Source organism: Haliotis asinina, chromosome 5 (assembly GCF_037392515.1).
Source record: "Haliotis asinina isolate JCU_RB_2024 chromosome 5, JCU_Hal_asi_v2, whole genome shotgun sequence".
NCBI lineage: Eukaryota > Metazoa > Mollusca > Gastropoda > Lepetellida > Haliotidae > Haliotis > Haliotis asinina.
Window position 1 is genome coordinate 12,849,174 of NC_090284.1, and position 15,337 is coordinate 12,864,510.

Below are 15,337 nucleotides of genomic sequence, written 5' to 3' on the forward strand. Positions count from 1 at the left end.
TCTAGTCGGGTTTTTAATTTACACGTATTTATGATGAATTCTAAACTTGTTTTAGTCGCGATATAGCTGAATAGTGCCGATGTGACTTTAGGTTGTAGCTCACACCACGCAGAAAGTAAATGTACTGTAAACCCCCACGGTGTCTAGGATGGTGATCTACCATCAGTTCTTGGCAATCTATAACCTGTTTTTATATTGAATCGCTATTTATATTTTAGATTCAATTACTAGTCTTAAATGTATTCCTTTGATACTGTAGTTCCTTTACTGTCCTTCGTCGACAGGTGTTGTACATGTTAAGTGTACATGTGTTTATTGTCCCTATGTAAATTTTCAAGTCTCAGTGTGGCTGAAATATTGGCGATGTGACCAAAAACTCACTCACTCACTCGTCGGGAAATGTGACATTATCCCCAAATCGACCTTTTTGGTGCTGACATTCACTAGACCATTGACACCCTGATTCAAATGACGTACAACTTGTGGGATATCACGTGGATATCACGTAATTTACGGAGTGTCATCTGTGCAGAAGATTTCGCACATTTATGTAATCTGTTGCAAAACACATCTTTACTGCGTGGCATTTGAATGCTCAAGCGTCGAATGATCAATACACACTGAGTGCCAATGGTAAATTTAGCATACAGTCTCTTCCTTGTACTGTCATTGGTCCAGTGGGTTTCGGACTGACATAATGTTGTGTTTGGAAGCTTCATTTCGTCGAAGATGTTCATGCCATTTGAGTCACTTCCATTGGCACCAAAAAACAAAACATATTATCGTCAATCATATGTCAATCACTGGATTGTCTGGTCAGACTACAATATTGCAAACTGCAATCACATAACTGCAATATAATTGAGTGTGGTAATAAACACCAAACAGTAAGATATATAGCTGGCACGATAAACGAGCAGAGAGACAACTGGCGACTGTGACACCATGTTCTATAAATGAAGTGCGGAATCTGACATATTTTTTTCTTTTCAGATACCAAATAGCTGATGAATGAGACGTAAATGTTCCAGTAAAAGTGCTGTGACTATGTGTCCCCACTTCACCCAGCTGTGAATGTGTGCCTCGAAAGGAGGGGAAAGCCACACTAACTTGGTATGAGTGGTGTCTGCAAAGGTGTGTGATCCCAAGCGAGTTGACACCCAACGATAGGGGGGAAAAACAAAAGATGCACTTTGAGCATGCTTGTAGATGGAATATAGCGTTATGTAGACACCCGCGTTGCTTGGTAACTTCTAGACGGTCATCTATTCAACAGCTGTCACAACGTCTCCTTTTCTAGCAAATGACGCTCAACACGCAACACATGTGTGACGTCAGTCAATACGTTGAACAGATGCTGAACATGTAGATGACGTACTTTTTGGCATCTGCATATTGGCATCTGGATACTGACACGTGCAAATGCATTCTTCAATCCCTGCATGATATTCTCCCAGCCGGATGTTCGCTGGCACTGCCATCACCACTGATCCTGTTGGGATGTGATTCGTTTACTGTCTGCTACGAGTAGATGAAATCAGCTGATAATACAATAATGTCAGTCGCAGTTGATGCAATCCTGCCGATGTCCCATCATGTCGAAATTTGACAAGTTTTCAAAAGGTTTGAAATATTAATTAGAATTCAGGAGCATTTATGAAAGGACAAACAATGTCACTTGTGGGTCAAGTGAACAAATACCTGTTCAGATGGATTGAAAAGGAAATGTATTCTCCAGCCTTGCTGAATGTTGATATTTTGATTGACACATTTTTGCATATTATATAATGTTGGGTTTATGTTGAACATATTTATAATATCCTTATGGACCAACTAAGGGTTGCAGGTGGGAGTAAAGGTTGCAACATTCAGAAAGCGCAGGTCACTACACATTTTAATTCCACAGTTACATTGGTGACACGTGTGTTTCTGGGTTATGGTAATGGTTTTCGTGGGATTGAATACTTGTTATCAATATAAGGATTACCTTATATGTACTAGAGCATGACTAGAGTAATGTGACTGCAACCGTTTATTATTTTACAGTTATCCCTGTGTACATTCATGTTTGTGATGACCAATGTACAGTAGATCTGAGACACTGTCATCTGCTTCGTATTGACCTCTAACGAAACAAATCTAGACTAGACAAACAAATGACTGAAGGCATCAGCAACTGCACACTTTGACAGACATATCATCAGCCAGGTGACACAATACGCAAGCCCATGTGATCAGTCAGGTCACGTGATCAACTGGGTCACATGATCAGTCAGGTAATGTATCGTGTCAATCCATTCCTCATAAGTCGACCGTTATTATGGTAAAGGCCTCCAGGTTTTTCAGGAAACAGATATGTCGAATATTTTCGATTCGTCACGTATCCTGTATAAAACAGAAAACATAGTATAAAATTTTTCATCAAGTATCAAAACGTTAAAGGTTGAAAGAGTAAGCTCTGCATTATTACCTACATTCATGCATGAGTGAGTGAGTGAGTGAGTTTAGTTTTACGTCGCACTTAGCAATATTCCAGCTATATGGCGACGGTCTGTAAATAATCGAATCTGGACCAGACAATCCAGTGATCAACAACATGAGCATCGATCTGCGCAATGGGGAACCGATGACATGTGTCAACCAAGTCAGCTAGTCTGACCACCCGATCCCGTTAGTCGCCTCTTACGACAAGCATAGTCACCTTTTATGGCAAGCATGGGTTGCTGAAGGCCTATTCTACCCCGGGACCTTCACGGGTAACATTCATGCATGAAGGTAATATTGCATGAAGCACATTCATCTTGGTTGCGTGTGTCTCTCTCAGTACGCCGAATATTCTTCAAATGTTCTCCGGCCTTGCTTGTTGGAATGTACTCTTGACTATGATACATCTTTAAGAAATATACACAATTCCCTTGAAGCAAAACAGCGATATAAACTGTCCCGAAAAACACATACTCGGTTATTAACATTTGAAGCTGTCACTCTGAGAACCACTCTCCATCTGGCCTAGCCTTACGAATGGATGTTCTATGGGTGACTGGGTTGAAGACGAGTCAGTTCTGGATCCAGCTGATAGTGAGTTCAACAAGTTCCTCAATTCAGGAGACTGCATAACACATTTCATCTGCAGATTGGTTTCTGACTGTAACAAAGTTACATGACGGAACAAATATTACATATGCTTGATTTACCCCAATACTGTATCCACATGTCTGTCATAAAGTGTAATAGTGAATATATATGTGTCAAAGAGTATGTGTTTTTTAAATTGATATTATGACTTCTATTTATGAAAAATACTGTAATGAAAAATGTTTATTATAAGAAACGCCTTTAGACTTTGCAATTAAAGCGTATACGTACACATGAAGTGATACTTGCAATATGCCTGACCACAATGCTGATGCGACATAAAACATCAACGACGATATGTATGTATGTATGTATGTATGTATGTATGTATGTATGTATGTATGTATGTATGTATGTATGTATGTATGTATGTATGTATGTATGTATGTATGTATGCATATATTGTGTGTGTATGTTAATGTCAATAACCATACATGCACGTACATACGCACGCACGCACGCACACACACACTCATACATACATACATACATACATACATACATACATACATACATACATACATACATACATACATACATACATACATACATACATACATACATACATACATATGTCAATAACCATTGCTTCTTCATAGTATTCAAACTAACAAAGCAAATGTACTATAAGCTTATCCTTGTTGAACGAACGTCATTAGTTTCATCATACGGGGATCTATGATACCCAAGATAGACTTCCTGACTCACCTGGGTATTTGATTGTTCCTGTGGGTTGTGCCATATCCTTGGCTTACACTTACGCTTACCTGTGAGATTTTATTTACTTACCTGACACACGGATATTGTACCAGGAAACGTGTAGTGGAGGTTTTTTTTTAAAAAAAAGTATGAAAAAAAGGACAGTATGTGTCTCTCCAAAGTAATGTTGGTACCTGTAAATTGAGGAAATGCCTGTATCTGTAATTAGCAAGAAGCCAATGATCTGTGAAACATTCAAACTGTGTCAAAAGCTACAGTGGATTGGCATACTGATATCAACCCACTCAAGCTGGCAGAATTAGCGTTGGGTGTCGTTTTGCCTGATGATGGAAAGGTAACTAGAAAAGGGAATTTGGAAAATCCCAGGAGTCCCTTGTTTCAGGATCAGGAGTTTTGTCTAAAGTGCAGTGTATATGTATAAAAAGGATGAAGTACAGGATTTGTCTAGGAACGCTAGGATTAGTTTAAAAACAGTGTAAATGCAAACAATGTAAAAGACACAACACAGAATTCATTCAGGATCACTAGGATAAGGTACAAGTATATGGTATGTGTAAAAGAGAAAGTGAATGAAAATCCGCAGAAATGGTTCAGGAACGCTAACAGTGTAGAAATAAGGCAGAAAATGATTCAAGCCGTAACTTCGATTATGAGGGGTAGTTGGCAGTAGCTTAAAGACACATAATATAAGAGTACCAGGCTGTTAGTGCAGTCATTCATCTATGACTACACTGACAGTCAGTCATGGCACGTATCTTGTAAAACAAAACCGCTATAAAACCATTGTAAATGATAGTGCTGAAAATAAATGTTTTCCTGAAAATAACATGATTATCATTCGAAGTTGATCCTGCTGAAGGAAAACGAACATGTGTAAATAAATAGCAAATAATTAAACAAAATGGTAAATACATATATCCACACACGCACACTTCCATCCAACTCATTCACTGACATGTACCGGACCCGGGGAACGGAGAGGTACATAAAATTGGACTTCAAAGGTTCAGAAATGTACTGCGCATAGTATAGGTCTATTCCTTGTAGGAGAATATCCGAATAACTGAGATTAATTTCAGCATCATTAGAAAGTAATAGTAAAGCGTCTACATAACAACATGTTCAGCTAGAATGCAAATATAGGCGTAGATATACTTGATATAACAGTCGCTGATACTTTCATATTCATGAAATCCACCTTAGGCATGTAAACCCAATCGTAACACATATAAGTAAGAAAGCATTGTGCATTGTAGCATTTGGTAATAGTGACGGTAAATTGCATTGTTGAACATAATCATATGATATACAAGTGATGTAGGTCTTACTGCTTCCACCCCAATACGGTTGCAGAGGTTCCTGGCAACAGAGGGACGCTCTTGGTGACGTGGAATTGGTATCTGACTGCAGCGTTGCATTTCTGTCCACGGTGATTTCAACTCTTGCAGGCTGACTAGCCTGTAGCCCACCTCCATCTACTGCATCAACAACTATCTGGAGTAAATGAAAAATATAAAATTGCTATAATGTCGCAACCTTTCATTTTCTTACCACGAAATGATGGGTATCAGCTTCATAGAGTGGAAGATATATTGGGGCGATACAATTCACCGTGTGAATATTGTTTTATGCTCCAATCACTAGATATATTAACTACTACACGTATACAGTAACTGACCAAGACGTTGTGACCTGGATTCACCTTCGCCGTATTCACACCGGGGAAAATGAATACATGATCTCTAAACCATACACTGATAAATAATTTGATGTTTCTTCCCTCTTTCCTCCATGCTGGATGATTCAACTCACTGTGTATACTCCAGTGTAGCTTGTGTCTGATTCCAGAAAACACCTTAGGCTGACTGTGCCAGTGTTCCGATCTACCGTAAAGTACAACCGTCCAGGAGGACTGGAGAGAAGGTTGTTGACCTCATACTGCACAGTATTGTAAGGGGCCTGGATGCAGAAAGAGATTTTGATATCAATACCATCCATGTGCATATTTACTTGTTGATGTCTACGTCAGAGCACAAATTGTAGCTACACCCAGGAATCAATGTGTAGTAATGACATTACCTGTGAATTAAAGCACCATGCATTCAATGACTTACTTAGCATAATGTCAGTATTGGCTAAACATTGGAATATCATGTTAAGTTATCTGTCCTCAATGTCTTTATGGTCTCCCAGAAAGTCCAGGAGTGCATGGCGTCGTCGCAATATGGAACCAATTAAAGATTGGCCCGGGGAATGTTCGCCCACTCTTCGTGATTGAGCCAACCTGTATTCTTTGTCTCGGTTGCTGACGAGATCCCAGATCCTGATCAAGAACATCCAATAAACATTCTATGGAGTACAGATTTGGAGATCATAGGGGTCATGTCAGTACTTGGATGTTGTGGTTCCTCAAAAAGGACGTTGTCCACTTAGCGTGTGTTGTAAATAGATATCAGCAAACTTCCAATCAGATATTTCCAAGTTTTCCAGTAGCGCTCTATTTTGCGGAGTTATTTCTGCAAACGATTCTCACTATGATCAGTGGACATGGTCTTCAGAATCCTTCTGAGATGTATGTCCGATGACCAGGTAAAGAAGGACAGCCCTGCCACTCTCAATATGATCCTCATGAGTTCCTTCCATCTCATGAATGGAAGAAGATGAAGATACGTTCAAACCAGATTGGTTCCTGTCTATCTGCACGTTTTCCATCGCACAATGTAGAGTGAGTGAGTGAGTGAGTGAGTTAACATTTAACGTCACATCGGCAACATTTCAGCCATATCGTGACGGGAACATTCTGCAATTAAAAGGACTATGTGTACATTATAAAACCTGTCAACCTGTCAACACCTAGAATATCACAATTAGCATTAAACTAGTGTGGAAAATTAAAACGGATATCGTTATATGGACAATACAGTATAAAACAGGCTATAGATCGCCAACAACAGAAGGTAGATCACCACACTAGGGTGAGTGAGTGAGTTAATATTTAACGTCATATCGGCAATATTGCAGCCATATCGTGACGAGAATATACATGACATTAAGAACCAAATATATTGCATATTATGAACAGCCTGTCGACGAAGGACAGTAAAACCACTCGATTATCACAGTTAGTATTTAAAACTAGCGTGGAAACTTAAAAAATAATAGTATGACTATTTGGACAGTGTAATATGAAAACATGCCACAAATCGCAAACAACCGAAGGTAGATCACCATACTAGGGACCATGGGGACTTACAGTGCCTTTACTACCTGCATGGTCTTTAGGTGGATTTAAACCATCCCCTCGGCCGATGGCGACTGTATGCAAAATTAGCCACAATTTAAAATGACACATATTCTACGACTAAAAAAGTGGAAGATTAAATCTGACTTCAACTGTTTTGGGACTTACGTATTGTCAGGAGGACAATAATTTTACAATACTTCAACCCCCTTAGAGGATACAGCCACTAACAATCTTAGTTGCTAATTCAACTTCCAATCATTATATATTTATCTATTTACAAGTCATGTAACAGGTCTAATTCTTTTTAAAACGAAATGATTAGATGAGCACTAACATTACTAAAAAGATCCTTCATAGTTCTTGATTTAAAAAAGTTATCCCTTGTGATGGAATATTCAACACAGTCAAGCAAGACATGCTTGACTGTGATTCTTTCATCACAAGGGATACAAAACGGAGGATCGTCACCTTTAAGTAAATATTCATGTGTATATCGTGTGTGGCCAATCCGACATCGTCGCATGATGACCTCTTCAAATCTAGACTGACAACCCAAGTAGGTGTAACCAATGTAGGGTTTTATTTCATGTAATTTGTTGATACCTACTTGAGTGTCCCACCTCTTCTGCATCAGATGACGAATGCAAGACCTAATGATAGCTTTATAATCAGTATATGGAATAAGAGAGTGGCGTCACAGATTTGTTGAGTGCTGCTTTAGCAGCAAGGTCAGCCAGTGTGTTCCCAGAAATGCCAACGTGGCTGGGTATTGGCCAGTAGCAAGATCATTATACAATTCAATAATTTCAATTAAAAGAGGATGTTTACAAGAAATATTTTTAATAGCCCGAAGGCAAGAAAGAGAGTCGGAATAGATTATACATTGTTTACGTTTAGGGTGTCTTTGAATACATTTAAGAGCCGTTAATATGGCGTTTGATTCTGCTGTAAAAATAGAGCTGTTGTCTGGAATTCTAGAAGATATTCTTCTCGATCCAATTACAGTGGCACAAGCTACTGCACCACCGTCCTTGGATCCATCTGTAAATAAGGGTTTGTAATTGCTAAATTTACTTTTTAATTGGTTATATTCTTGTTTATATTGTAATTCATTAGTTTCTGATTTTTTAAATGAAGTTAATGTTAGGTCGACTTGTGGTCTAACCAACTGCCAAGGAGGAGAAGAAAGAAGACGGGAAGGCGATATACTTTCCAGCTCAATGCCGGCCGAAGAAATAAATGGTTTAATTCTGTGCCCAGAGGCGGAACAAGAGAAGACTTTTTCTTATACAAATCCTCACAAAGGGGATTGAACACACAGTTATATGCAGGGTTAGATTCATTGGAGTATAATTTAGTAATATATTGTAAAGACAATCTTATACGGCGTTGTGTAAGAGATGGTTCATCAGCCTCAACGTAGAGACTGTCAATAGGTGAGGTTCTGAAGGACCCAAGGCAAGGTCTTAGACTTTGGTGATGGACAGAATCTAATGGTTTCAGGTTGCTTTTGCAGGCTCCACCATATACAATGGAACCATAATCATGTTGGGATCGTACCAATGATCTGTATAAATGAAGAAGGGTAGTTTGATCCCCTCCCCAAACAACCTTCAGCAAATCTAGTCCCTTCAGGCATTTAACTGTGAGAGATTTAATGTGTGGTAAGAGGGTTAAATGAGAATCGAAAATTATACACAAGAATTTAGCATCCTTTACCACTTTGATTGGAGTGCCATTTAAAGATAGTTCTGGGTCCTTATGCGGTTTATATTTTCTACAAAAGTGTATACAATTAGTTTTTGTTTGAGAAAATTTAAAGCCGTTTTCAAGGCACCATTTATTTATTTTATTTAAACACAAGTGTATTTGCCTTTCAATGGAGCGCATATTTTTACCACGACAAGAAAATTAAAATCATCCATAAAAAGTGATCCATCGATTGAATCAGTTAAAACCTTTGATAGACTGTTGATCTTAATACTAAACAGAGTGACCGACAAAATACTGCCTTGTGGGACACCCTGATCCTGAGTATAATGGTCAGACAGGGTTTGAACCCACTCGGACTTGAAATTGCCTGCCATTTAAAAAGTTGGATATAAATTGAGGCAGGCGGCCTCGTAATCCAAAGTCATGTAAATCTTTTGTCATTAAAATCCCATGTTTCCACGTCGTGTCGTATAATTTTTTCTAGATCGAAAAAGATTGACACTGCATGTTGTTTATTAATTATGGCATTCTTAACAAAAGCTTCTAAACGCACTAAATGATCGGTGGTACTTCTGTTTTTACGGAAACTACATTGTATATCTGTCATTAGGTTATTAGTCTCCAAGTACCAAACAAGTCGATTATTTATCACGCGTTCTGTGGTTTTGCAAACGCAGCTTGTTAGTGAAATTGGTCTATAATTCAATGGATCAGTATGATCACGTCCAGGTTTAGGGATGGGTACAATTATGGCATCTCTCCACGAGGGAGGAAATTTTGCAGTTGTCCAAATGTCATCAAATACATGTAAAAGTGTCTCTAAACAGGATTCTGGCAAGTGCTTTAGAAGTTTCTAATGTATACCATCAGCTCCGGAAGCTGTATCGTGAGCTTGGTCAAGATCAGTATGAAGTTCATTTATTGAAACGGTTTCATTGTAATCTTCCCCATTCTCTGAAATAAAAATAATATATTTCTTTTCGTGCTGTTTTTGATATTTTTGGAATTCAGGTACATAACTTGATGAGGAAGAATGTTTCGCCAAAGTCTCACCAAGTTTATTAGCAATATCTGACTTATTCGTCAATAACTGAGTTCCATCTTTAAGATGGTGAATACTAGATTTAGAGCCCTTACCTGTTATTTTCTGGATCATGTTCCATACCTTTGAAATTGACGGACGTGAATTTATTTTTGAAACGTAATTTTGCCATGACTGGCGTTTGTTTTGTTTAAAAGTACGCCTTGCTTTAGCATTTAAAAAGCTTTCTTCCTAGCTTGTATCCAGTCAGCAGTAAACCATGGTTTACGTATGTGTTGATTTGAAGAGGACTTCGGGATACATTCATCAGCTACTTGAAGAAGTTCTTTAGAGAAGATTTTTATCGGATCAGAAACATCCACAAAAGCATCAGGTGTTAGTGTAACAGAGCAGCGAATTTCATACAAATCCCAGTCAGCTTTAGCAAAGTTCCATCGTAATGATGGAGGGACATCAGAAGGTGTCACAGATTTTAATATGGTGGGAAAATGATCACTCCCACAAAGGTCATCATGAACTGACCATTCAAATTCACTCAGTAAAGTAGAGTCCACAATGGATAAATCCAGACAAGAGTAAGTTCCAGTCCTTGGATGTAGATATGTAGAAGAACCATAATTAAATATGCATAAATCGTTGTTCAAGAAAAACTCCTCCAGTACATTACCTTTTACATTGCTGTCAGTACTACCCCAAAATGGGTTATGACCATTTACATCTCCCATTATGACAGAGGGTTTAGGGACTTGATCATATAGCGCTTGAAGATCAGACTGTTGAAGGAAAGTCGACGGTGGAATATACAAAGAACATAATGTGAAAACAACATTTAATGTCATTCGAATAGCAACAGCCTGGAGAGGGGTATTGAGAGAAACGGGACTATGGATGATGCCCTGCCTCACTAAAAGAGAAGAACCTCCAGTAGCTTTATTCCCTGGAGGCTAAAAGCTATGATAAGAATCATAATGTCTCAGGTCAAAGGTATGTGTGCTATTGAGGAACGCTTCCTGCAAACAAAGTGCTGATGGTTTAAAATCCTGTGTTAAAAGTTGAAGATCGTTGAAATTGTTCCAAAGTCCTCTACAATTCCATTGTATTATACTGGAAAAGCCACTCATGGCGGCTTAACTGGAGATCGTGAGCAGTTAGATTTTCCCCATGGGCAGCGATGGATTGACTTCCATGGCTAGAGGTTCAAAGACATTATGAACCTTCAGAGGGGATGTTGAGGTAGACAGGTCCTGAATATGTCTAAGGGACCTCGCTTCTTTTTTCCGTTGTAATTTTCGTCCTTTTGCAGTTGGAATTCTATTTGTTTTCCCTTCAGTTATACAGCCTGACGCAATCACAAGGTCAGGAACAGAGTCTGTCTGCGAAGCTGATGAAGTGTTGGTATCTGCAGTATCGACTGGGTACAGTAGTTTTTAGTCGGTAGACACCCAGCTAATAGCAGTTTGACATCCAGTATCAGATGTGATAGGAGTAGAGGAAACTGCGTCGGAATACGATCGTGAAGGAGAGGAATTTGTTGATGCATTTGTTACCAACGTTTTTGCCTCAGCGAATAAAATGTCATTGGTGTATTTTAATTTTAATATTTGTGTTTGTGTGACGAAAGAGGGACAAGATTTGGATGAGGGCATGTGAGAACCACTGCAATTTGCACACTTGATTTCATCTGTGCAGTCTGTGCTGTAGTGCTGTTTACTGTTTAACGGGAGCAAACTTGGGTCTTACGACAAGATTTAGCTCCATGTCCGAACCGCTGACATTTAAAACATCGAAGGGAGTTTGGGATATATGCATCAACTCCAATGTTGAAATACCCAGCTTTAATCGATGAAGGAGTCTTCGTGAGGCCAAAGGTAAACAAGTAAGTGTTGGTATTAACAATGCTGTTACCATCTTTCCTTGTAAATCGTTTCACTGATGATACACCTTGGGGCTTCAGTTCTGTGACAATTTCCTCTTCGGACATGTCCGAGAGACACTTAGCACGATCGCGGACAATGCCTCGACATGAGTTGAGAGTTTTATGCACTGACACAGCAATCTCAGTGTTTGCAAAACGATGTGCCTTTAAGAGATTTTGGGACTGCTGTCTTCTTGTACACTCTACAAGCAGGGAACCTGAGCGGAGACGAGTGACATTCCTAACTGTAACATAGATTCCTTCAATAGATTTCGAAACCAAAAAGGGATTGATTTTAAGAGGTTCAGCATTAACTCCTTCAACGACAAGAAAACGTGGCCAAGAATCAACATTTTGTACAGATTCTTCATCAGAAGAAGTTGCTATACCAGCGTCAGTGTGACGTCTTTAGAACGAGAACCAGTCAAACGTGTGGTGTCCATAATGGAACAGAGGTCATTCGGCATCCCTGCTCCCCACCCGCCATCGAGTGTCAACAAGGACGATGTTGAAGTGGAATCCGCCTACAAACACCAGGGTTGCAGGGATGTTATACTCAAGCAAAACTGACTCAGATAGCTATTTCTGCCAAACAGAATAAAGGTCAGGGTGGTTCAGCCCAAGACAGATACCCGAAGACAGATAGAATCTGGAGGTCAAAAATGCCAGATTGGCCCATGAGCCACCGCCTTCTGGCATATAATCTCTAGGCAAAGGTGTTTTATTATGAAACTGTTGTCTATTATTTCCACAAAATAAACAGATATGGATGGAACAATTTACAAATACAAAAGTCACATGCTCAGGGCATTGCGTGACCAGCCGATTGATAGAATCAGGCCCATTCTACCACCCGTCTAGGTGAAGTCAGGGCCAAAGTGGTGTGTTTATAATTTGTCTTACCAGGAACACGGTTGCAGGCTCCCATTGCCCTCAACCACCAGGAGCCCGCCCTCCACCGACACAGGGCCGCAACCCACGGCAAACGGGTTGGTGGACCAAATATGCCAACGAGTCCACAACGGGGGTGTTGGCTAGCACTTAGCCCTACCCAGCACCCACCACGAGGAGGTGGCTCGCCACGGGTACCTCACAATGTAGAGTCACAGGGGAGTTCAACCACACTGAACGAAAGTCATAAAGTGTCTGAACCCTCAAGAATAGCGAAGGATGACCATGACAACGATCCCGACCATGACTGTCGTGTCTTAGCCTGGTACATGTGAATATTCTACAGGCCCCCCTTTCGCAAAATTCTAGGATACCTACGGTCTCGTAACTTTTCTCGTAGCATTCCTACTTCCTATGGTACCGTATGGGAGGTACAAATGCTACGAGAAAAGTTACGAGATCTTAGGCTTACGAGAACTCTGGGAAACGGGGCCCAGATCCCGGCATTTCAAGTGATCTTGCAGAGTCTGTATATTATCAGAAAGGTCAGTTTCTGGACAAGTCATATTTCAACATAAGAAGAATGTCTTTTTGTAGGCTTCACTTTGATATATAAAAGATCGAGAGTCTGTAAGGGTTATCAAAAGTAGGTCAGGTTATATTTCATCCCACAAAAGCAGCTTACCAGGTTATCAGCATCTGAAGCTGTCACCCTGAGAATCACATCTCCAATTGCCCTGGTCTCCAGAATGGTCTCTTCATAGGTGACGGAGTTGAAGGTGGGTGGGTTGAGGTTCCGGTTGATGGTGAGTTCAACAAGGGCAATGTCGTACAGTTTGGGACTGCCATTGTCCTCAGCTCGAACATAAATCTGTAACGTTGCACATCATAATATAGAGAGGAAAAACATGCATATATGTGAAATGTACCTCTTCAGTTTTCAGTGCCTCTCCAGTTTACGATGATTATCTATTATAGTGTTCAAAATAAAGACACTCCTACTGATCTGAACTGTGTCTTGAAACATTAGCAGACTTCTTGAACCTGTACCTCATCCAGCACATCGTTCAATAGAGAATATTGGAGATAGAGCGTTATATTGAAGCCAATAATCCAAGAACTCCACAACTGCAAACTGTGAATAGAGTCGGATGCCTGTATGATTTATTCCATGTCTTCATTTGAATGGGTACTATGTTAACAAATACCTTATAATTTGTCTCGCACATAAATCTGTAAGGATGCACATCATAATACAGTCGGCAAATACAATGATAAAATGTGAAATGCGTAAATGTATGTGAAATTTAAATGGTTAACTGCTTATACCTCTTGAATTTTAAAACTGTTGATTTTTAAAGGTGTTCAGTATGGTGTATAATAAGGATAATACTACAGAATTTATGTAAGTCTCAGTACATTGCAGTCTTACAAGACTGACTGGCTCACTATGGTTTTACACCGCTTTTAGCAATACTCCAGCAAAATCAGAGCGGGGGATATCAGAAATGGGCTTCACAAATTGTATCCATCTGGGGGATGACGGCAAAGCTATTTAACCATTAGACTACCCCAACGCCCCTCTCCTTATTAAAGCCATGACAACTGAAATCATGAAATGAGTCTCAAACCTGTTTGATTTATAGCATGTTCCATTTCGCAAATACATGGATACATGCTTTCACAAATACCTTATAATTTGTCTCTGAGGCACTGTTTATAGCTGCAGGGTTTGTTGCCTGAATATTGCCTGATGAATCAATCGTGAAGAGAGCCAGAGCATTTGCTGGACCCTCAATGGAATATGTGATCTGGTTGAATTCCGTCTGTGAAGGAAACATGGTATATGCATGAAAGCGTAATTCTCTTTTCACAAAAAATAGACGTAAGTAAGCACACATTTTTCAGCTGCATAGACAATATGATTTCTTTGATTTAAAACTACTTGAGAGTAATGTTTCTCTCCCTTTCTTAATGATATCGCGTAGAATACGGGTCTGCCAACAGAAATTAAGAGAGCATCTGTTTGTCCCCAGAGAATACGCAATCAAACATTCATCCATAATCCCATGATCGAGCTTCATTACAGAATATCACTGTTGCTCAGCAAAGCAATACATCACACAGCTGTTTCGATTATAAGTCATTAAAAGTCAGTTTTTGCCCAATGATCATAGTGATTTCACTTACAGACAGGTCATCATCAACTGCTGTGACAGTAATGACCGTGTCACTGCCCAGGCCCTGAAGTACAGTGATGGTGTAGGGATCCTGCCTGAACCGAGGGGCATTGTTGTTTCTGAACACTGTTATTGTCACAGAGGCATTGGATGCAGCACTGAGAGAAGGGTTGCCTTTATCCCGAGCGATCACAACGAACTGAAACAAACAAGTTCATACTCTTCAAAAGCCTATTCAGTATAATAATGTTGGCATATGACTTTGAGGAAATGTCTCTCTGATCCCACTTAAGAATGCCAAGATTAATGGCCAGGAACACCAGAACAAAATTCATGATGGTAAACAAAAACAGCTCACATCAAACTGACTTCTTCTGCTTGGATCAGAAGTAAGTGGACGCCTCGGGCGGATATCACCAGTGGAACTGACAATCTCAAAGTAATTGAGTTGAACAGCATCTCCTACAAGTTCATACACCACTTCATTGTTGGGAGGC

The 15,337-nt window shown here is 39.7% G+C and overlaps 1 protein-coding gene across 1 annotated transcript in view; it reads right to left on the reverse strand.

Annotated features, from left to right (window-relative positions):
* LOC137283376 (protocadherin Fat 4-like) overlaps positions 1-15,337 on the reverse strand; it is a 59,050-nt gene that overhangs the window by 20,403 nt on the left and 23,310 nt on the right. The window contains exons 28-33 of the mRNA XM_067814837.1: positions 15,199-15,336; positions 14,851-15,039; positions 14,352-14,486; positions 13,346-13,531; positions 5,668-5,814; positions 5,054-5,349 (exon numbers count right to left, since the gene is read on the reverse strand). Coding sequence (XP_067670938.1) covers positions 5,054-5,349; positions 5,668-5,814; positions 13,346-13,531; positions 14,352-14,486; positions 14,851-15,039; positions 15,199-15,336 — 1,091 coding nt within the window. The remainder of the gene's footprint in view (positions 1-5,053; positions 5,350-5,667; positions 5,815-13,345; positions 13,532-14,351; positions 14,487-14,850; positions 15,040-15,198; position 15,337) is intronic.